At 44.6% G+C, this 22,291-nt stretch overlaps 1 protein-coding gene across 2 annotated transcripts in view; it reads left to right on the forward strand.

The window, feature by feature from the left end:
* Positions 1-22,291, forward strand: part of DENND5A (DENN domain containing 5A) — a 112,856-nt gene that overhangs the window by 83,021 nt on the left and 7,544 nt on the right. For both annotated transcript variants that reach the window (XM_068261068.1, XM_068261069.1), the window contains 5 exons: positions 3,800-3,918; positions 11,118-11,299; positions 15,031-15,113; positions 16,272-16,395; positions 18,311-18,476. In XM_068261068.1, the coding sequence (XP_068117169.1) occupies positions 3,800-3,918; positions 11,118-11,299; positions 15,031-15,113; positions 16,272-16,395; positions 18,311-18,476 (674 nt within the window). The remainder of the gene's footprint in view (positions 1-3,799; positions 3,919-11,117; positions 11,300-15,030; positions 15,114-16,271; positions 16,396-18,310; positions 18,477-22,291) is intronic.

The raw sequence follows: 22,291 nt of genomic DNA on the forward strand, positions 1-22,291 counted from the left end.
TATACGGAGGCACCAGCTATACCAGGCTACCTATACTGGGGGCATCTACACCAGGCTACCTATACTTGGGCAGCACCTATATCTAGCTTCTTATACTGGAGGAACCTTTACCTAGCTACCTATACTGGGGGCACCTATACCTGGCTAGGGCTGGGGGACGAACTGAGTCATAGGGGGACACAGGGGGATAAAAGAGGCACGGGGAACAGAGGCGAACAAAAGAGGTGCAGGGAGGAAAGAGATGAGACGGGAACATGAGGTCACACAGAGGGACACAAAAGAGGCACAAACTGAGATGAGACAGAGGAGGAAAAAAGAGGCACAGGAAAAAAAAGGGGGACAAAATAGAACAGATAAAGGCAGGGCTGTGGAGTCGGTCCAAAAATCCACCGACTCCGACTCCTCAGTTTAGGATTCCACCGACTCCGACTCCACGACTCTGACTCCTCTAATTTGCATATTACAATTTTGTTGATTAAAAGTATGTAACATGAAATTCGTCTTAGGCCCGGTTCACATTAGCGGTTGTTTGCCAAACGGACCGGATGACCTGACCGGATCCGGATCGGAACCGTACGGTTCTGATCAGATCCGGATCCGGTCAGGTTGCATCAGGTGTCCATCAGGATGCGATCCGGATCCGTTTGGCAAAAGTTCGTTAAAAACAAAAAAAATGTTGGGGTCTGGGAGGTCAGCAGAAGGGGGACCTGTGGAATCAGGCCCTCTGCTGTTTAGCACTCACCTCCACCTCCGACATGCTGCCAACATCTCCGGATCCGGATCCAGCTGTGCTGCTCCACTCCAAAATGCTTGCCCATGTGTCCCCATCCAATATCGCCGCAACAATCCCCATAGGAAGTGGGGTAGAACATCCGGATTTCTCAGCCAGTGTGTTGTGCGCTCTCCGGTTCCCATTGGTTTGTATTGGCCGGATGGTGCAGTCCGGCTCCGCCCCGGATACGGCTGCCGGAGGAGCCGGATGAAAAAATAGCGCATGTTGGAACGGAGGCCGGAGTCCGGATTCGGTTCGGCAGAACGGACGCATGTGAACGGACGCATAGGCTTTCATTGCTATGCCGTGCGTCCGTTCCGTCCGTTCTGCAAGCGGTGCGGCTCCGGCACGGCGATTCCGGAGGGCCACCGCAAGTGTGAACCGGGCCTTAACTGCCAACGCTTAGGAATTTTACAAGACAACTGAAGTGAGAAGGATATGTAGACTACTATATTTATTCCCTTTAGACTAAAACTAGTCCTTGGTAAGAGTACTTGTAAAAGGTACAAACCGGAACAAAGAACATCTATCAGGCCCTAGGCAATGTAAGTGTGGGTACATGTAAGAATGATGTGCAGGTACTCTGCAGGGGAATGAGGAGATTGTAAACAGACAACACCTCTGTGTTCAATGTGCACAGCATTCTCAGTGGATTCCCTGCAGCTCTGTGGGGAGTGCATATGTAGAGTATAGTACTACTGTGTAACAAAGTAAACCTGAGACAGATGAAATTAAAGTTTTATACATACCTGGGGCTTCCTCCAGCCGCCTTCAGGATAATCAGTCCCTCGTTGTCCTCCTCCGCCACCTGGATCTTCTGCTATGAGTCCAAATACTTGAGCCAGTCAGGCGTAGTGCGCATGCACACACTCCGCCGCCAGAAGCATACTACACCTGTGCAGCACTATTGCGCAGGTGCAGAATGTTCCTGGCTGTGGGAGCGGCATGCGGCCGGACAGCGCTGACTGGCTGAATTACCAGGACTCATAGCAGAAGATCCGGGTGGTGAAGGACAGCGAGGGACTGATTAGCCTGAAGGGGGCTGGAGGAAGCCCCAGGTATGTATAAAACTTTACTTTTCATCCGTCTCAGGTACCCTTTAATTTGTAGTCACCAAACCAAATTTTAACAACATATCAAATTATTTGATTTCATCAGCAAACGAAGTGCATACATTTGCATAAATCAGCATCAATGCAGAATTATTTCCATCTCGTTGACCATCTCTATTAGTGACACAGCTACACATCAGGCTTTAGTCTTACAGCATAGATGTTATTTAGTATATATAAAAGATTCCTGTGTACACATCATGTATACAGTCACAATCAGATATGTATATCTGACCTTAAAAATACGGGGACTGCTTTATTGAAGCAGCACAAGTAACTAATTTTGATTGGTTTATTTCATTTTTGTGGACTAAGCACAGCTATTACTGTATATATACTGTATATATACATTATTTTTAATGACTATTATCTGAGAAATAGAACATTTTATGATATTTTCTATTTTAATTACAGTTACAAATTTATTAGGAGTCGGAGTCGGTGCATTTTTTCCCGACTCTGACTCCGACTCCAGGCACCCAAAATTGCCCGACTCCACGACTCCGACTCCACGACTCCGACTCCGACTCCACAGCCCTGGATAAAGGATAAGAACGGACCTACAAGTCTCTATCTCATTTGTTAACCAGGGACTACCTGTATTTTGCTAGTATTTGGCTCCACCCACAACATGCCATGGTCATGCCCACTTATTGCCGCATCATGCTGTGCATGCCGATTTCTGCTGTGTCAGAGCCATGCACATTTTTCGCTGCAGCGCAATTCGCACATGGACATGGGGGTGAGGTGGCTAGTGGGCGGGTACAGCAACCAGTGGGTGGGCCCAGTGAGGGGGGGGCCCAGGCCTGATGATGTATGAGGGGCCCAAAAATTTCTGATGGCGGCCCTGGCTGTAGCTGTGGAGATCCAGAGGGTCTCTACCTTCTCACACTGGAGCAAGGAACAACCTGGCATCTAGGGGAGGGGCCAGCACCCACTTTCGCGCTGCAGCTCCGTCCCCATTGCGCACGCGCCAGCATAGTTACGCAACGCAGCATGGTGCCGTAAGGGATCAAAGGGACTGAGTTTGTCCGGCACTTTGATCCACATAGGGTGGCACTGTGCCGGAGTACATTCGCTATGAGTGCCCTTTGTGACGAGCCCAAATACGACCACTTAATCTATGTTACGCAACGCAGTGGAGGACTGGCAGTAAACGAAGTTTTAGACTTATTCCTTACTGTAACTGAGACGTCAAGAAAGAAAGATTTGATACTTACCTGGTGATTCCTCCAGCCCCATAAGTACCTCTGAGTCCCTTGCCGTCCTCCCGAGTGCCTCCGTTCTCCAGCTATCAGTCCCGGTAATCTGGCTCAGCCGTGCCAGTCGGGCTCTTCTGCTCATGCATGGACCTCTGCGAATGCGCAGAAAACCCCGACCAGGCTGATTGCAGCTAAACTGAGGCACGTGGGAGGATGGCGAAGGATGCAGCGGTGCTTATGGGGCTGGAGGAAGCCCCGGGTAAGTATCAAATCTTTCTTTCTTTTTCTTGGCATCTGTGTTGGATTTTATTTGGCAACAGCGCCCCCTAGCTGCAGTTATATTTTCCTATAGGAGACTATGTCCGACATTGGACCTATACTGAAAAAGACCTAGGATTGGATTGTCTATTAAAATAAAGTACTGCCTGCCAGGGGAAATTCTGCCAGATCGGGATACAGAGAGCAGTAAAGGTTTGAACATAAAGAGTTTTCTTGCTTTTCTTCACTTTCTAAAATGTGTTTTTCTATGTGTTGAGATTTAGTCTTTGTAGACAATCCAGTGTGGACACAAGAAAGCAACAAAAGATTTTGAGTCTGAATGATTGCTTGTGGCCTTTGTGTTCTGTTAGTGAGGTTAGAGGAGTTTGTCTCTGGCAGTCTACTCTTCTGTGTCCCGCATCATGTGACCTGTTCTCTCTTCCCTCCTCTTGCAGTGCCAGAATCTTGGAAAATTGACCACCGTCCAGATTGGCCACGACAATTCGGGGCTGTATGCCAAGTGGTTGGTGGAGTATGTCATGGTCCGTAATGAGATTACAGGACACACATACAAGTGAGTATTCTCTCTGGTCTGTGGGTGAGAATTGGATTGTCACGCTTGCGACCCGGGACTTCTTAAAGGATGCTTGAGTTATAAATGGGTCTTGCGGTTCAGGAGTGCTGTTTCCAACAATTTCTCCTCAATTCGTTGCATCCCCTGTCCATGAGGAATTGAAGTGAACAGACTCTGGACATCCAATGAACAAAGCAGAAGATTTTCAGGCATAGCCCCCAATCTCTCCAAACGGCACAGCAGATCGTTGGTATCAATCAAGCAAGTATCTATCTTAGCAACCAAATCCTGCAGGTGAAAATCAACATACTTAGCTAGGGGATAGAGGACCGACCCTATGCCAGACACGATCGGACGCCCAGGAGGGTTGTCCAAGTTTTTATGGATTTTAGGAAGCAGATACAAAATTGGTATCTGCGGACTCTCCGTAACAAGAAATGCGTCTGTCTGGGCATCTAGGATCTCGTCCTCCACCCCCTGCCCAATCAACAAATCCGCCTTCTGCTTGATCTCAATTGTGGAAGCTCTGTCACATAACCTGTAGTGACCCTCTTGATTAAGATGTGGTAAGGCTTCCTGAACATATTGAGATTTATCCATAACAACTATTGCGCCCGCTTTGTCAGCCTTGGTTATAAAAAATACCCTCATTGGTCTGAAGGCTCTTTAAAGCCTCATGCTCCAATGCTGACAAATTGTGGTGTAAGGATTTTTTCTTACCATAATTCATGGACTTCATGGAGGACTGCCCCTCAAACAAGTCTATCGAGGGGCTGGTTAAGTCTAGCATTTTATGAAACAAATTCTGGGATACGATCCTTTGTATGGTGGAGGATCAAAAAACACAGTCCTTTTTGGGGCAATCCACCTTGCCCTTCAACACTTGTTTATACCTTTAAAAATGGTTCTTCAATATCACAGGGTCTTAAAAACACATTGGTTGGTATGAAACAACAATTGGTTGTAGCTTTGTGGGCATTTGAACTTCAAGCCTTGAAGTTCAAATGCCCACAAAGCTACAACCAATTGTTGTTTCATACCAACCAATGTGTTTTTAAGACCCTGTGATATTGAAGAACCATTTTTCTATTTTTTGTACGTGTGTCAATAAAGTTTTTTCAGAGACTTTTTTTTGCCTATTTGAGATTGCATTATAGTATATTTAGTCCTTTTTAAAGGTATAAACAAGTGGTTAAGTCTAGCATCCAGTTGCTTTTTTCGAAAAAGACCTCTTTGTCCGAGGCGGGCTTGTCACTAAATGTCATTTTTAAGGGAGTCATCAGGCAGTATTAAAGAAAACAAGTGCTACTTACCGGGGGCTTCCTCCAGCACTAAGCTCCCAGCACGTCCCTCGCCGCAGCTCTCCCCGCAGCCGTTCGCCGCAGCTCCGTCCCGGTCCCCGGCGATTAATGTAGTTCTACGCCTGCGTAGTCCGCTCCAGCCCACGTGGTGGTGATTGACAGCGCCGCTCGTGCAGGCGCAGTACAGGCCGACCTAGAGGTCACCCTGATGTCATCGCCGGGGCCCGGGACGGCCTGCGGCTGCAGGGAGAGCTGCGGCGAGGGACGTGCTGGGAGCTTGGGGCTGGAGGAAGCCCCCGGTAAGTAGCAATTATTTTCTTTAATACTGCCTGATGACTCCTTTAACTTTACGAAACATGTCGTGTGTCAGGAACCGGCCCGCGGCACGCCTGCGTATATGGTTCCCGACTGCGGGTTTGACCAGATCGAGAGGGGAAGCCGCCTTAGTCAAGCTAAAACAAGGCTGGGACCCCTCAGAACACTTCTCACTGCCACCACTAGCTGTTGCTAGACACGTCCACTCGGCTGTCGAGTGCTCAGCGCGTGATCCACGTTTTCGTATTCGGGTCAGCTTTGCGCTTTAGGCCGAATACGGGAACGCCACGCACACACACGCACAATTGCAATCCTACACTGTAGTGAAGCAAAACCACTAACAGTCGTTCCGAACGAGCGCAGAAGTGCCCCATACACACAATGCAATTACAATCTCATACGGTAGGATTGCTCAAACGTAAAATCAGGCATGGACTTATACACAGTTACACTTCAGTCTCTTCTAGGCTATGAGTGTTAGTTTAGTACAGCAGAAGTCAAACTTATTAAATAACGATTTAATATTCCAGGGAAAAAAAGTGGAACAATGCAGAAAATAATATATACAAAACATTTACAAAAACAAAGTAAAAATTACAAAATAAAAGTTGCAAGGATAAAAGTTACAACGATACACACAAGGATATTTGCATAAAAATAAAACGGGAAAAATAAACGTTACCAGCGTTGTTTGAACGTCATTGGCATAGTCGGGCAGCCCTAGCGTTTGCTATCTCCAGAGAGCTACAAGTTGTGAAGGACCTATGCAGGTTCTTATAGGCCCATTTGGGGCCTGGGGCATTGAATGTTCCCTCCCCAAAACTAACGCAATTTCCCCGTTTGTGACATCACGATCTGTCGAGCCACTTGTCACATGCGAATTTCAAGGCTTTTCCTGTCACACCTCGCAGACTTCAAAGCAATCCTGTGTTCGTTCAAAATCCAATTCCCACAGGCAGTCGTCTACAGTTCGACAGGTCTAGTCCATACATCAAAAGATTGCATTTTGGTTACAGGTAGCAGTTTGCCTGTAAACAGACACAGACAATCACATCCGAAATTGTCTGCTATTGTTTTCCCTCAAATGCAAATGTACTACAGGAGATTGAATTAGCAGCATCCAACTTCCAGAGGAACTGACTACAAAAGCTCAAAGACTATTGTCATACAGCAAACACAGTTTTCCCCAAAGCCAGGATAGCTGTAGCCGACATCACAGTCAGAAAAATGAAAGAAATATGTTCCTGTATTATCCTTCACATCATCAGCATCATAACTAGCTGCTATATTCCTGACATCGTGTGCCTCTGTTTGCTCTGGTTACTGCCAATACAGTGATTGAACAAGCCTTCTGAATGCGGTCTCTGATTTTGCTTCCTGAATTGGTTAAGTGCAGGAATGGTGTACCTGCGGGGGATCTGCACCGGCATTCAGGTCAAGGGACTCTTACCTGTTGAGAGGTACTGGTAGTGTGTGTTTTCCACTGTCAAATATGGTGGTGGCAGCATCATGCTCTGGGGCTGCTTCTCTTCAGCAGGGACAGGGAAGCTGGAGCTCTGGTCAGATGAGACCAAAATGGAACTTTTTGGCCAAAATGCAAAACGCTATGTGTGGCGGAAAACTAACACTGCACATCTCTTAACACACCATCCCCACTGTCAAATATGGTGGTGGAAGCATCATGCTTGGGGGGTGCATCTCTTCAGCAGGGACATGGAAGCTGGTCAGAGTTGATGGGAAGATGGATGGAGCCAAATACAGGGCAAACTTGGAAGAAAACCACTTGGAGTCTGCAAAAGACTTGAGACTGGGTCGGAGGTTCACCTTCCAGCAGGACAACTATCCTAAACATAAAACCAGGGCAACAATGGAATGGTTTAAAACAAAACATATCTATGTGTTAGAATGGCCCAGTCAAAGTCCAGATCTAAATCCAATCAAGAATCTGTGGCAAGATCTGAAAGCTGCTGTTCATAAACACTGTCCATCTAATCTGACTGAGCTGGAGCTGTTTTGCAAAGAAGAATGGGCAAGGATGGCAAGGATTTCGGTCTCTAGATGTACAAAGCTGGTAGAGACATACCCTAAAAGACTGGCAGCTGTAATTGCAGCATAAGGTGGTTCTACAAAGTATTGACTCAGGGGGCTGAATAATTACGCACACCCCACTTTCCAGTTATTTATTTGTAAAAAATGTTTGGAATGATGTATGATTTTCGTTCCACTTCTCATGTGTATACCACTTTGTATTGGTCTTTCACATGGAATTCCAATAACATTGATTCATGTTTGTGGCAGTAATGTGACAAAATGTTGAAAACTTCAAGGGGGCCGAATACTTTTGCAAGCCACTGTAACTTATTTTTACTACGGTTCCTTTCATTATCCGGAATACCCAATTTTACATTAATTATCCTATATGTATATATTACTGAGTATTGGTATGTAACCCCACCCTCCCAGTGAAGCTTAGCCTAGGCTATGGATGCCAGGAAGCCTTTTCCTCCCTGTGTACTCTGGGAGAACAGATGTTGTTTCTGCTCACTTCAGAACAAACATTTCACAGTGATACCCCTGGCAGGAGTAAAAACATCACCACCAGTGATACATTTAAAGGGACTCCGAGCAGTGCAGAAACTATGGAAAGATGCATATCATTTTAAAGCTCTCTTTCTCCTCTTTCCAATGATATATAAACCACTGCCCTACGCCTTTTCGTTTTTGCTATTTTCGCGATTGAAATTGCCGCGGCCGTGATTTCAATCGCGAAAATAGAGAAAACTAAAAGGCGTAGGGCAACTATTTAGGTGTCGCCAGAAAGAGGAGAAAGAGAGCTTTAAAATGATATCCATCTTTCCATAGTTACTTGTATTACACAGGGTGACTTTTTCCTAAAGTCAGCAGCTCCATTCTGCTGAATGGAGCTGCTGACACTGGGGAAAGTGTCGTCCTGAGTAATACAATATAACTATGGAAAGATGGATATCATTTTAAAGTTCTCTTTCTCCTCTTTCTGGCGACACCTAAATCGTCACTCTACGCCTTTTAGTTTTCTCTATTTTCGTGATTGAAATCGCGGCCGCGGCAATTTCAATCGCGAAAATAGCGAAAACTAAAAGGCGTAGGGCAGTGGTTTATATATCATTGGAAAGAGGAGAAAGAGAGCTTTAAAATGATATGCATCTTTCCATAGTTTCTGCACTGCTCGGAGTCCCTTTAAGAAAGTAAGTCAGGGTGAAGAGATAATTTTTAGTGGGCAAACAATGACTAAATCATTGCTAAAGTAATAATGTAAAAAATAAGCTGTTTTATTTATTATGTTATATTCATTAAAGTTCCTTGTTAAACATTTTACTAAAATCAGATACAGAAAAAGGTCAGAACAGTTCCAGGTGACCTCTGGTTGCAAAGTACCGCAAAAACATATGTAAACAGTGCCATAAACTCCGGTGACAACCCGCCTCCCCTAAGGTCTTCCAGCATCTAGAGACCGTGCGTCAGGTGCTCAGCTACTCGTGGGAATAACTGATTCATTTGTTATTTATAGATGTATCACAATTAGTTTCTTCAAGATATACACTTTCATGACCGAGACGGCTGTATAATTCAGTATCTTTAAAGTTTACAGCTTAAATTTGGAACAACCATGTGGCTGAAAACATTTTGGGAAACCGTGCTACTTTACCAGGATTACGGTTCCTCAAAAAGACCTGGTATAAGAAGATTGCACTACAAGCAAGAAAGAGCCCATTATTTTAAGAGTTAAGAAAACCTGAACTGAAGATTAAAAGTCAAAATAAACATACACAAGTCATACTTACCTCCCGTGTAGTCTACTTCTCAATCTTTCTCTCCTCTCCTGCGTCCTGTTTGTCCACTGTGATCAATGGTATTCTCTGTCTTCCCGTTTTGAAAATGGCAATTACCCCATAACAGCTTCCTGATCAGCACACTGTCAATCTGTCATATCGCCCATGTAAGCCATAGGGAAACGTGAACATTACCTTGTTAATCAGTTGTCCTTTCAGTTACAACTGACAGCAACTGATCTATTTTAGTTCTGATAAAATCTTGTCACAACTGGTAAGGATTGTTGTTAGAAGAAAATGGTGAGCTTCTGAGAGGAACTGACAGCGAGGTAAGTATGCAATATTCATTTACAGGTACATCATGTGTTTATTTTAAATAATTTACTTGGTTTAGGTTTCCTTTATGTAAAGGACAACTATTGCAAAATATTGTTTAATGTAAACTACATAAATATAAATTGACATTATAGTAAAATGCACTATAAATCACTTAGTCGGTAGTCTCCTCATTGAGAAGTCTCGGTTAATTCTTTATTTACAAAAGCACCTACTGAAATACAGTGGCTCAATCCAACTGTAAAAAAAAGGGACAAATGAGTAGGGAGGCTGGTTAACATCTCTGTATAGATCCTTTTCAGGGAGTCCTTTTGTAAAGAATAAGAAGGGTAAAGGATCACCCCTTCTTTATCAGTATTTTGTGCAGCAATATTTTCCTTTAAGTACAGTCTTAAGTCTGTTGGGATATTTTTTAACAAACTCTGTACACTGTGCAATATTGGCCCACACTTCTTTACAGATCTGTTCCAGTTCAGTCAGAAGGGATGTTGGTGGACTCCAATCATTGCACAGATTTTCAATAAGGTTTATGTCTGGGCTCTGACTTATCCATGTAAGGAGTAGGACATTCAACTTTTTCTCATTCAGCCATTTTGTGGGCAGTTTAGTGTGCTCTTCGGGTCATTTTCATGTGTGAAGGTCTACGTTCTTCACATTGACAACTTTCTGGTAGAAGGCAGAAGGTTTTCTGCAAATATTTGATCTTGATAAGTGCCTCAACCCCTTCTGCAGACAAATACCCCCTTAACCCAACAGGATGCTACCACCTTTATGCTTATTCAGGGATGTCCACCTTCAGGCCTTGAGGGCCCTATCAATAGCAATGTTTAGGATAGACTTAGAAAAGGAAAAATGGGTTCTATTGGTGAACCACACCTTTCCTGATTCTGTCCCATCAGTTAATTTGAGCTGTGCCAAAATGTGTGAGGATCTTGGCCCTTAAGGACTGGAGTTGGACATCCCTGATAGGTGCTCTTCAGATGGGAAGCAGTATTTGCTTTCCCGTGAGATATATACCATTTGGGGTTGAGGCCATATAGTTTGTTTTTGGTCTCATCTGAACAGAACACCTTTCCATTTAGACTCAGAAACATCTATGTGTGTTTTGGCAAAGCTCATTTAGACCAGTTTCATCCTTGCTCTTTCATACAGTTTGGAGGGACATCTTGACCTAAGACGGGTCCTAGTAATACCAACACCTTCCAATTACAGTCTTTTCGGTGCTCCTAGGTATTGGTTAAGCCTTTAATATTTTTATGTACATATCTCATGATTTGTACCTCTTTACTGGTTAATCCCTGAGATCTTTTGAGCGTTTCTACCCATAGTCGATTGGATTCACAGATACTGTAGCGAATGCCGCCTTCCTCTACACAGCTATTTGGATTGGTCATTTCTGTATGTCGTTGGGTAACGTGCTCCGTGTTCCTCTCCTCAGGTTCCCCTGTGGCCGCTGGTTGGGGAAGGGGATGGATGATGGCAGCCTGGAGAGAGTTCTGGTCGGGGACCTCCTGACACCAACTACCGATACAGAAGACAGACCCTGCCGGACCCCCCCTCTGCAGCACTCGCCTGGCATGATCCGGAGACTGGTGGCCATATCACCCAACAGCCGGCCCAGTAAGTGACGCTCCGGTGAACACTGAAGTCCCTTTATCCTATCCCAGGTTTGGGAAAGATTATTCTTATTATAATTTATTGCATTTATGAAGTGCCAACATACTGGACAATAAATCCAGTGCTGGACAATAAATACATACAAAGATACAAAGGATGACAGATGTAACAAGGTTATACAACATAGTACAAAGTTATTTAAGGCAAACGGTACAAAATACATGATCATGTGGTTTTGGGCTGGTTAGGTAGGCCCAGTAATCCAAGTACGAGGCGGTCATAGGAAAGGAGCACACGATCATGTAGATTACACTAGGGAAGGAAGGACCTTGCCAAGGCCTTGCAATCTAAGGGAAAAGATATTTCCAATATGTGTGTAGTCAGATGAGCTGGAGAGGTCTTACTGACATTTATGAGAGGACCTGTCACCTGCACACATTATATCCCACAGATATATTACTGACTTAAAGGGAGGACCTATCACCTGTACACAAGATTACATAGTCATTACTGACTCCCATAAGAGAACCATCACTTGCACACAGTATAATCTCCCGAAATATTTTTAACTTACAGTGGTTTGCAAAAGTATTCGGCCCCCTTGACGGTTTCCACATTTTGTCATATTACTGCCACAAACATGAATCAATTTTATTGGAATTCCACGTGAAAGACCAACACAAAGTGGTGTACATGTGAGAAGTGGAACGAAAATCATGCATGATTCCAAACATTTAAAAAAAAACTGCAAAGTGGGGTGTGCGTAATTATTCGGCCCCCTGAGTCAATACTTTGTAAAACCACCTTTTGCTGCAATTACAGCTGCCAGTCTTTTAGGAAACAAGTTCATAAACGCTCAGACTATGACTAAGGGCAGATTGTAAGCCCCACACGCGTTAGTCGATCCTGTGATTTTATTGCACTACCTTTTTGTCATGTGACATTATTTAATAAAGAACAGACATTTTTTCACTCAGCCAACTCTGGTTTGCGGATCCTTCTTCCATGGTTTGTGCCAGTCTTTTAGGGTATGTCTCTGCCAGCTTTGCACATCTAGAGATTGAAATCCTTGCCCATTCTTCTTTGCAAAACAGCTCCAGCTCAGTCAGATTAGATCAGGGGTCTCAAACTCGTGGCCCGTGGACCATTTGCGGCCCTCGATACAGAATTTTGTGTCCCGCGCCGGCAAAAGCTTCCTTATAGTTTGCTTCAGTGCTCCCAAGTAAACCGCTGCATCCCCGCCTCTAAACGAGGGCTGCAGAGCCCCCAAATCGCCTGGGGGGCAATCCGCCGGCAATTCCTGGAAGGGTTGAGAACTGAAAGCTCTTCCCCTCCTAACGTCATTCGCGGCGCATCGCCGCCTCTGCCCGCCCCTCTCACTCTTCCTTCACAGAGAGGGGCAGGCAGAGGCGGCAATGCGCCGCGATTGACGTCAGGAGGGGCAGAGCTGAAGCTGAAAGCTCTGCCCCTTCCAGGAAATGCCGGTGGGTTTCCCCCCGGGCGATTTGGGGGCTCTGCAGCCCTTGTTTTGCAGCTGGTACACGGCGGATTACTTGTAATGGGAGCACTGAAGCAAACTATAAGGTAAAATAGGCAAAATTGTTAGCGGCGGGAGCTGCTGATTGACTTTTTTGTGAAATCCCTTATGCGGCCCAGCCTCATCCTGACTTTGCCTCCTGCGGCCCCCAGGTAAATTAAGTTTGAGACCCCTGGATTAGATGGACAGCATTTGTGAACAGCAGTTTTCAGATCTTGCCACAGATTCTCGATTGGATTTAGATCTGGACTTTTACTGGGCCATTCTAACATGGATATGTTTTGTTTTAAACCATTCCATTGTTGCCCTGGCTTTATGTTTAGGGTCGTTGTCCTGCTGGAAGGTGAACCTCCGCCCCAGTCTCAAGTCTTTTGCAGACTCCAAGAGGTTTTCTTTCAAGATTGCCCTGTATTTAGCTCCATCCATCTTCCCATCAACTCTGACCAGCTTCCCTGTCTCTGCTGAAGAGAAGCACCCCCCGACCATGATGCTGCCACCACCATATTTGACAGTGGGCATGGTGTGTCCAGAGTGATGTGCAGTGTTAGTTTTCCGCCACACATAGCGTTTTGCATTTTGGCTAAAAAATTCCATTTTGGTCTCATCTGACCAGAGCACCTTCTTCCACATGTTTGCTGTGTCCCCCACATAGCTTGTGGCAAACTGCACACGGGACTTCTTATGCGTTTCTGTTAACAATGGCTTTCTTCTTGCCACTCTTCCATAAAAGCCAGCTTTGTGCAGTGCACAACTAATAGTTGTCCTACGGACAGATTCCCCCACCTGAGCTGTAGATCTCTGCAGCTCGTCCAGAGGCACCATGGGCCTCTTGACTGCATTTCTGATCAGCACTCACCTTGTTCGGCCTGTGAGTTTAGGTAGACGGCCTTGTCTTGGTAGGTTTACAGTTGTGCCATACTCCTTATATTTCGGAATTATCACTTGAACAGTGCTCTGTGGGATGTTTCAAGGCTTTGGAAATCTTCTTGTAGCCTAAGCCTGCTTTAATTTTTCTCAATAACTTTATCCCTGACCTGTCTGGTGTGTTCTTTGGACTTCATGGTGTTGCTGCTCCCAATATTCTCTTAGACAACCTCTGAGGCCGTCACAGAGCAGCTGTATTTGTACTGACATTAAATTACACACAGGTGCACTCTATTTAGTCATTAGCACTCATCAGGCAATGTCTATGGACAACTGACTGCACTCAGACCAAAGGGGGCTGAATAATTACGCACACCCCACTTTGCAGTTATTTTTTTGTACAAAATGTTTGGAATCATGTATGATTTTAGTTCCACTTCTCACGTGTATACCACTTTGTATTGGTCTTTCACGTGGAATTCCAATAAAACTGATTCATGTTTGTGGCAGTAATATGACAAAATGTGGAAAACTTCAAGGGGGCCGAATGCTTTTGCAAACCACTGTATTTGAGAGGACCTGTCACCTGCACACAGTATAATCCACAGAGACATTACTGACTCACATAAGAGGACCTGTCTTCTGCACCCAATATAACCTGCAGAGATATTACTAACATAAGAGGACCTGTCACTTGCACACAATATAGCCCACAGAGACATTACTGACTCACATAAGAGGACCTGTCTTCTGCACCCAATATAACCTGCAGAGATATTACTAACATAAGAGGACCTGTCACTTGCACACAATATAGCCCACAGAGACATTACTGACTCACATAAGAGGACCTGTATCCTGTACACTATAACCTGCAGAGATATTACTGACTAACATAAGAGAACATGTCACCTGTGCACAGTATAGCCTACAGAGATACTCCTTACTCACAGAAGAGGACCTGTCACCACGTCACGTTCGCGTTTCACTTCAGCATTTGAATGATCACATAACTATTGGCCAGTGACTTATAGTATTAAAGGCAGAGATTCCGCACAGAAGTCAGGCAACTGGTATTGTTTATAAGGGAATGAAGATGACAGGTTCCCTTGAAGTCAGTGAGTGCATCTGGCTCCAGCATGATACATTTGTTTTCCTATGATAACGTTGCTTTATGCTGCACTAGTTTCTAGACTTGGCTTTGGTTCTGTTATACCTCTTCCTGTGTAGTGTGACATTGGGTGATGGGTACCGTGTGTTCCTCCAGTCTCCCATCTACACCCCTCAGTAAATATCACATCACTGATGTCTGTGATTTTCCCTCAACCAACAGAACTAAACACTGGGCAGATCCAGGAGGCAATTGGAGAAGCTGTAAATGGAATCGTGAAGCATTTTCACAAGCCAGAGAAAGAGGTAAGAAGGGATTTCCTGTATCTCTGCTTCCTGTCAGGGGTCTGGGAAGCCTCTGGACAATCCAACTTGTTTCGTCACTTCAGGTGTGGAAACAATGTTTTTAAAGTGTTTCCCTGTAGGGGAAAAGTTGACCCATTTAGATACCTCAGTAGTGAGAAGTCTCTGGATAATGTAGAGACTTCCCTTGTCCCCCTCACTAGAATCCCCTGACATGGGCTTGTTGAGAGGTGCACACAGCCACGCTCCCACTCGTGAATTAGCAAGGCAGCACTCTGTAGTAGCACGGAGCCGCTGGGGGCGTGGCTTGTTCCGACAAGCCTAAGCAGCTCTGCTGCACAGGTACCAGGTGTCCTGCGCAGTGCAGCCTACATTCCTTCACGAACGCAGGCCTGGCACTAACTTCCAGAGGGTCCCAGCGCTGGTCTGGAGGATTTAGAGACTTCCCTCTACCAAGGTAAGTATGTGACTTTCACTTTTTTTTAAAGTGGACCTGAACTCTTGCACAGGACAGAAAGAAAACAGAGAGAAATGCACACTGTATGTATTTAGAGAGTTTAGCCTGTCTTATTCCCCCTCATTTGTCTATAATAACTAGTTGTAATCTGATCTTTCCCCTGTGTCACCTCAGCCTATGGCAGATAAGCCCATTTGAAAGCACAGGCTGTAAACAATATGTCTGCTTCCATGAAACAGGAAGTAGAAATAGTGCAGATTTATTTTAAGATTTGTATAAGCTGTAACAAAGAAATGTTTTTTTGTTTAAAGGTTATTATGCTGTTGTGTATCTTTTAGAGCAGAGAGGACATTCTGAGTTCAGGTTCACTTTAATGTCACGTAGCTTAGGAGCTTTGGGCCCCAGTGCTTTCTATACATAACGCTACAAGACCTGCCAAGGACATCCGCAGTATGAGTGGAGTAAGCAGAGGAGGGGAGCAGTTTGTTAATAATTACCACTATTCAGAGCATATATAGAAGTGATTATTACCAGCATAGCACAGTTGAAGAGCTAATACTATGATTGAGGGAGGGCCCCTCTGGTCTAAGGACCCCAGTGCAGTCACAACCTCTGCATCCCCTATTGGGCTTTATTTATGTGTATGTGTGGTGTATCAGCATTCCCCTGTGTCACATGTGTCTGGATTTGTGCCCCGGTTACAGAGAGGAAGTCTGACGCTGCTGCTCTGCGGAGAGGGCGGTCTGGTGTCGGCCTTGGAACAAGTTTTTCAGCATGGATTCAAATCGCTGCGGCTTTTCAAGAGCATCTTCATATGGGACTTTTTAGGTGAGAATCCTAACAGCTGTGGAGGCTTCGGTGCATGAATACACATGTGCAGTTTATGAGGTTGCATGTTATTCCTGATGTTTTTTACAAGGTTGTTAAGTGCATCTGTAGTGTGTTAAAATGATCTCTGCCCTTTACTGTATAGGCAGGTGTGAAGAGGTTAGGTTGCGGAAAAGTTTGATGTCACTGCGATGTTCCTCTGTCCTGAATGACCATAGATCCAATCACACTTAGCGCTACACAAGCCTCCTAATACTGCCATGCTGTTTTATCTGTGCAGTAGGAGAGGTTGAATTGTAGTCAAATAACAGTAGAAAAGTAATTGGAAGCCAGAACACTTATATCTGGATGAACAAACACTCCTGATAACAGGACAATGCTGAGACATTTAAAAGCCCATTTCTTCTCTGTTTGGGAGTTGAGTGAGCCACTGACGTGGCTGCTCTTCACACTTAAGACTTATATATTCAACCCCCATCATTGAAAATAAGAATGAGACTCCAGGAAACTTATATTGACCATTACTACTACGCATATAATTAATTATTTATCAATTTATTTTCTGTTCAATTTGTTTTGAAGCAGATGTACAGTTTCTAAGCAAGATTGTACAGTTAATGGGCACCTTAAGTCATAGACCCTGAACAAGCATGCAGATCAGAGGTTTGACTTAAAGTGGGATGAAACTTTATATTAACTGAACACATGAAATAAAAATAATCTAATGAGAAGTTACTTATTCAGCTTACCTATACTGTTGTTTTTAGTGTTCACTGTAAGGTTTGGGATTTAGGATGCATTTTATATTAAAAAAAAGGAAAGGATGTTTCTGCCGGTTTCCATATTTACTGTTTCTCTGTGATGCCAAAAGTGACCTCACTTCTGTCTTTTTTTTTTTTTCCTTCAACCGAGCTCAGTCCCTCACTACTGTCACAGCTTACTGTTTCTCCTACAGCACACATCACCCAGTCAACAGGTTTATATCAGTGTGTAAACTCTTCAAAGGGTTAGGAAGGATTCAATTATCTCTAGGGCCCGTTTCCAGTTGAGCTGCACTGCAAGACACGCGGCGGCAGTTCCGGGTCTGCGGCTACGCAGACGAATCCCATCAACCGTGCCATGCATGGCTATGGGATTCGCAGCCTCCCGCACAATTAGGATTGCAACGACGTCCAAATCGCTAGCTCAAGCGATTCGATCGGCGGCGCCATTGTACCCTATGGCAGAGTTTCCCCACGTGATTTGCCTGTGGGGAAACACTGCGGAAACTGGCCCTCTAGCCATAGTGTCCTTATCTTATCTATAGGAAGCTTCTGTTAGTTTCATGCTAAGATAAACCTGATGCTGTAGCTAAGAAAAGAAAAACTGGCACTGCACAGTTTCTATAGTTAGGCAAAGGTACCCATACCAGGTTAAAAGAAAACAAAAATTGAGGGACATATAGTGCCCTATTTTAGAAGCAAAATGGGTTTACATATTTATTTCGGGCACTATTGTGTGGCTTTTTTTTGGGAGGGGGGATGTTGCAGCCTTCTGTGACTGGATTTGCCACATGCGTGATTCAAACACTACTGGTGCATTCCAGATCAGCAGGTCAGCCAGGCAACTGGCACTGTATAAAAGGAAATAAATATGGCAGTCTCCATATCCCTCTCACTTCAGGTGTCCTTTAACTCTACATAAAATGAAAGGACAATTATCCTTGGAAATGAGGAAAAGGATATTATTCTCCATAATATTTCCTGATTGGCTGCTGGTTTTCTGCACTGCCTGTATTGCTGGAATATGGGTGCAGCTCTCAGGCTGGTCATGTGATTGGTCAGTGGTTTTGCATATGACTGTGTCAGGTGTGGGATAGTGTTCTGTGTCATTGCTGAGTGACTGTTTTGTGATTTTCTCTTTGTGTTGCCTGCAGAGAAGGCACAAGCACATTATGACTCTCAGGACTTCAGCGAAGCCTCCAGTGAAGACTGTCTGAAGAGGGTTCGGATCTTCAGCCGCATCATTGCCGCCATCAACAGCACCCCTCGAAACATTGGCAAAGATGGAAAGTTCCAGATGTGGGTCTGCCTGGGAGCCAGGTGAGTGTGTCTCTTTAATAAACTCCCTCAAAGAGAGCAACATTCATCCCTCCTTAAAGGATACCTTAGCCCAAAAGAAAATTTCAAAATGGGGGGCGTAGGCATGTGTAGTAAGTTCTCCGCATGCCCACCGCTCCCCCCGTTCTCCTCCGGCGCCCTCCTTTACTCTGTACCGTCCCTCTGAAGCTACTTTCTAGTCGGGAAGGTTGGTGAAGACTGTGCAGGCGTTGCCCGGCGACACGTGTCCTTCATCGAGCACCCACTGACGGGAGCGCTCTGCCCACGGGCAATATGTAGTTGGGATGTTTTGACATTTTGTTTTGAGCTAATGTATCCTTTAAACCAATTGTTTTAGTAAGTCACTGTTAAAGAGTAACTGTCAGGCTGCAAAAGCTAATATAAACCTCTATTCTCCTGTGTTAAACAGTTTAGAAGGAAGCCAAAAAGGCAATACTGCAGTTAAAAATCTCTCTTACTTTAGATGTTTGCTGACAGCAAGGCTCCGTATTCCCAGGCTCCTAATGAGGACGCAAGCCGAATAACAGATACTGCAAAGCATTCTGGGGCCCTCCCCTGGCTGCTAGTGAGGCTCAAGTTTTAACAGCATGTAACAGTCTAGCTCACAGCACTAATAAATCTCGGGCAGAGTACACTGCAGGAGTCCGCTATTGTTCCTAGCCACATGGCTAATTAATATTCACTGCACAGTAGTGTTATTCATTACCAGCGTTTGTGAGAGTGGAATCATCAGGAAGCAGGCAGGACATGACGACACATTTGGCTTCATAGGAGACAGACAAACATGGAACCTGCCATGAGCTGTCAGGAGCATCATTCTCTGCAAATACTATATAAAAATTCTGTGAAATCCAAACGTGGACAGTGAAATGCATATGTAATGTAAGTACAGCCAATCTTTAGCTACTGATATATGTGTTTATTTTCTCTGAGACCTTATACCTAACAGCTCCTCTTTAAGGTGGCCATTAACGATCCAATTTCCAGGGCGACCGTCCGATTCAATCAATTGGGAATAATCTGGCCAGTGGAGGGGAAAATGATTAGCAATCCAATCAGACCAAAAAATAGTTTCAAAATTTGGATTGATGGAACGATTGTTCATTGCTGATCGGCACCATTAACAGCATCCGATCAATCATTCAGTAGATTGTACCGTTAATGTGCATTTTAACAGTACAAAGGTCGCCTTTGACCCAACTTGGGGCCTTTAATTCTCAAAACTATTTAACTCCCAGCATGCCTTGCTGGTCTTTGTAGCTGCTGTTCAGTACCTGACTGCTGTGTATGGGGTAGGTACACTTGTGAGCAATGACATAATGTTACTTTCTCAAGTATGCAGACATGAATTTTTAGTAAAGTACTTTAGGTTTTAAAACTAATAAGAGGTGCAGGGCAAGATTTAGCTGTCCTGTCTGTCTAGCAGAGCCGGATCATCCACAAAGCAAACCTAGGCAGTTGCCCAGGGCCTGGAGAGAGTCTAGGGGCCTGATGGATGCTACCCCCCACCAAATCTTACTAAAAAGCCAGGTGATCAAAGGATCACTACAGCGAAAAAGGTAATCAGTGAAAATCTGACAGGTTCTCACTTTGCAGTTAGACTTCGCAACTGCCGTTCAGAAAATGCTTTAAAAAAAAAAGAAAACCCTGAAAATCCCCTATGAGGAGATGGACTAGTACAAAACCTGTCAGATGTTAACTGCGTACTTTTTTCGCTGTAGAGGTCCTTTAAGTGCATCTACCCTTCCATATGCAACAGCTTCTGTCTCCCCATGTGCAGCCACATGCAGCCCTGCCTCTCAGCTGTCTAGGTACATTGGCTCTCCTCATACGTGTACAGTCCTGGCCAAATTTTTTGAGACTGTCAAAAATATTAGTTTTCACAAAGTTTGCTGCTAAACTGCTTTTAGATCTTTGTTTCAGTTGTTTATGTGATGTACTGAAATATAATTATAAACACTTCATACGTTTCAAAGGCTTTTGTTGACAATTACATGAGATTTATGCAGAGTCAGGATTTCCAGTTGAAAAAAAACAAAGTATCCTTGCGCTCCTCTTTCAAAGATTGCAGACACACTCTTTCACAAATGGGTCTTCTTCGTGTCTTAGTTCAATGCCATGTGCAGCTCCAAACGACAGGGTAAGAGACAATTCTAAAAAGAGGAAATGGAGCGCACGATAGTGCATTACCTAAGGTAAACTTTATTCGCATAAGAATTTTGGTACTCACAAGATTGAAGATAAAATCAGCGTTTTGTCAGCGGTACAGCCACCGCTTAACCTAGCAGACGATTCAGCGGTACCGTGCTGTGGCCAGCAGCGCGTTCTCCGGTTGGATTAGGAGCGCCGTCTCGCTGTGGGTCTGGGCGTGGCTGAGGTTCAGTGTGCGTATGGCGTCATGACGCGTTTCGGCGCTCCGCGCCTTCGTCAGATGACGTCCATACGCACCTCACACTGTTTATGGGAGTCCTCTGAGCCGTTGTCATGGCTACAGGGCGCTTCCAGTGAAATCTGTTACAATAACTTTATTGAAAACCAACAAGTGGGCGCCAGATAGCATTGTGTAGCCTGGCTTTAAACCTAAAGGGGAACCCCGTGTAGTTAAAACTTGGTGCTGGCGCACAGGACGCCGCTGCTGAATGCAGCTGCAAACACAAGTCTGAATGACAATATTGCACAACATTATATATATAAATATAAATAAAGGGTATGATATTAAAACCAAACACTAATTTGGTAACAGCTTAAATAAAAACATAAAAACATAAACAACCTGCTTGTGAACATTGAGATACATTATAAGGTGCAGTATAACTGTATTCGAGCAGTAGTAATTGAACCAATAAATGCCATAAGAATAGTGTCCAATTTTCGCTTCCCATTAGGGCTGCATGTCAATACGCAGGTAACAGGGTACCTCAACCTGAGTAGGGGGGGGGGAAACGGAAAAGGGGGGAGGGAAGGGTAGGAAGGTGGGGGAGGGGATGGGGAGGGGCATGTCAGAATGTAGTGAAATTCAAGGAACAGGGTTCAGGTCGCAACCTGAAATATGAGACCTGTTGAAGGAATGTCGTATAGATGGTCACTGAAATGACCGTCCGTACCTATATTAAATCTCTTACAGGTTCCTGTAAGAGATTTAATATAGGTACGGACGGTCATTTCAGTGACCATCTATACGACATTCCTTCAACAGGTCTCATATTTCAGGTTGCGACCTGAACCCTGTTCCTTGAATTTCACTACATTCTGACATGCCCCTCCCCATCCCCTCCCCCACCTTCCTACCCTTCCCTCCCCCCCTTTTCCGTTTCCCCCCCCCCTACTCAGGTTGAGGTACCCTGTTACCTGCGTATTGACATGCAGCCCTAATGGGAAGCGAAAATTGGACACTATTCTTATGGCATTTATTGGTTCAATTACTACTGCTCGAATACAGTTATACTGCACCTTACAATGTATCTCAATGTTCACAAGCAGGTTGTTTATGTTTTTATGTTTTTATGTTTTTATTTAAGCTGTTACCAAATTAGTGTTTGGTTTTAATATCATACCCTTTATTTATATTTATATATATATAATGTTGTGCAATATTGTCATTCAGACTTGTGTTTGCAGCTGCATTCAGCAGCGGCGTCCTGTGCGCCAGCACCAAGTTTTAACTACACGGGGTTCCCATTTAGGTTTAAAGCCAGGCTACACAATGCTATCTGGCGCCCACTTGTTGGTTTTCAATAAAGTTATTGTAACAGATTTCACTGGAAGCGCCCTGTAGCCATGACAACGGCTCAGAGGAC

This window comes from Hyperolius riggenbachi, chromosome 11 (genome assembly GCF_040937935.1).
Source record: "Hyperolius riggenbachi isolate aHypRig1 chromosome 11, aHypRig1.pri, whole genome shotgun sequence".
Lineage (NCBI taxonomy): Eukaryota > Metazoa > Chordata > Amphibia > Anura > Hyperoliidae > Hyperolius > Hyperolius riggenbachi.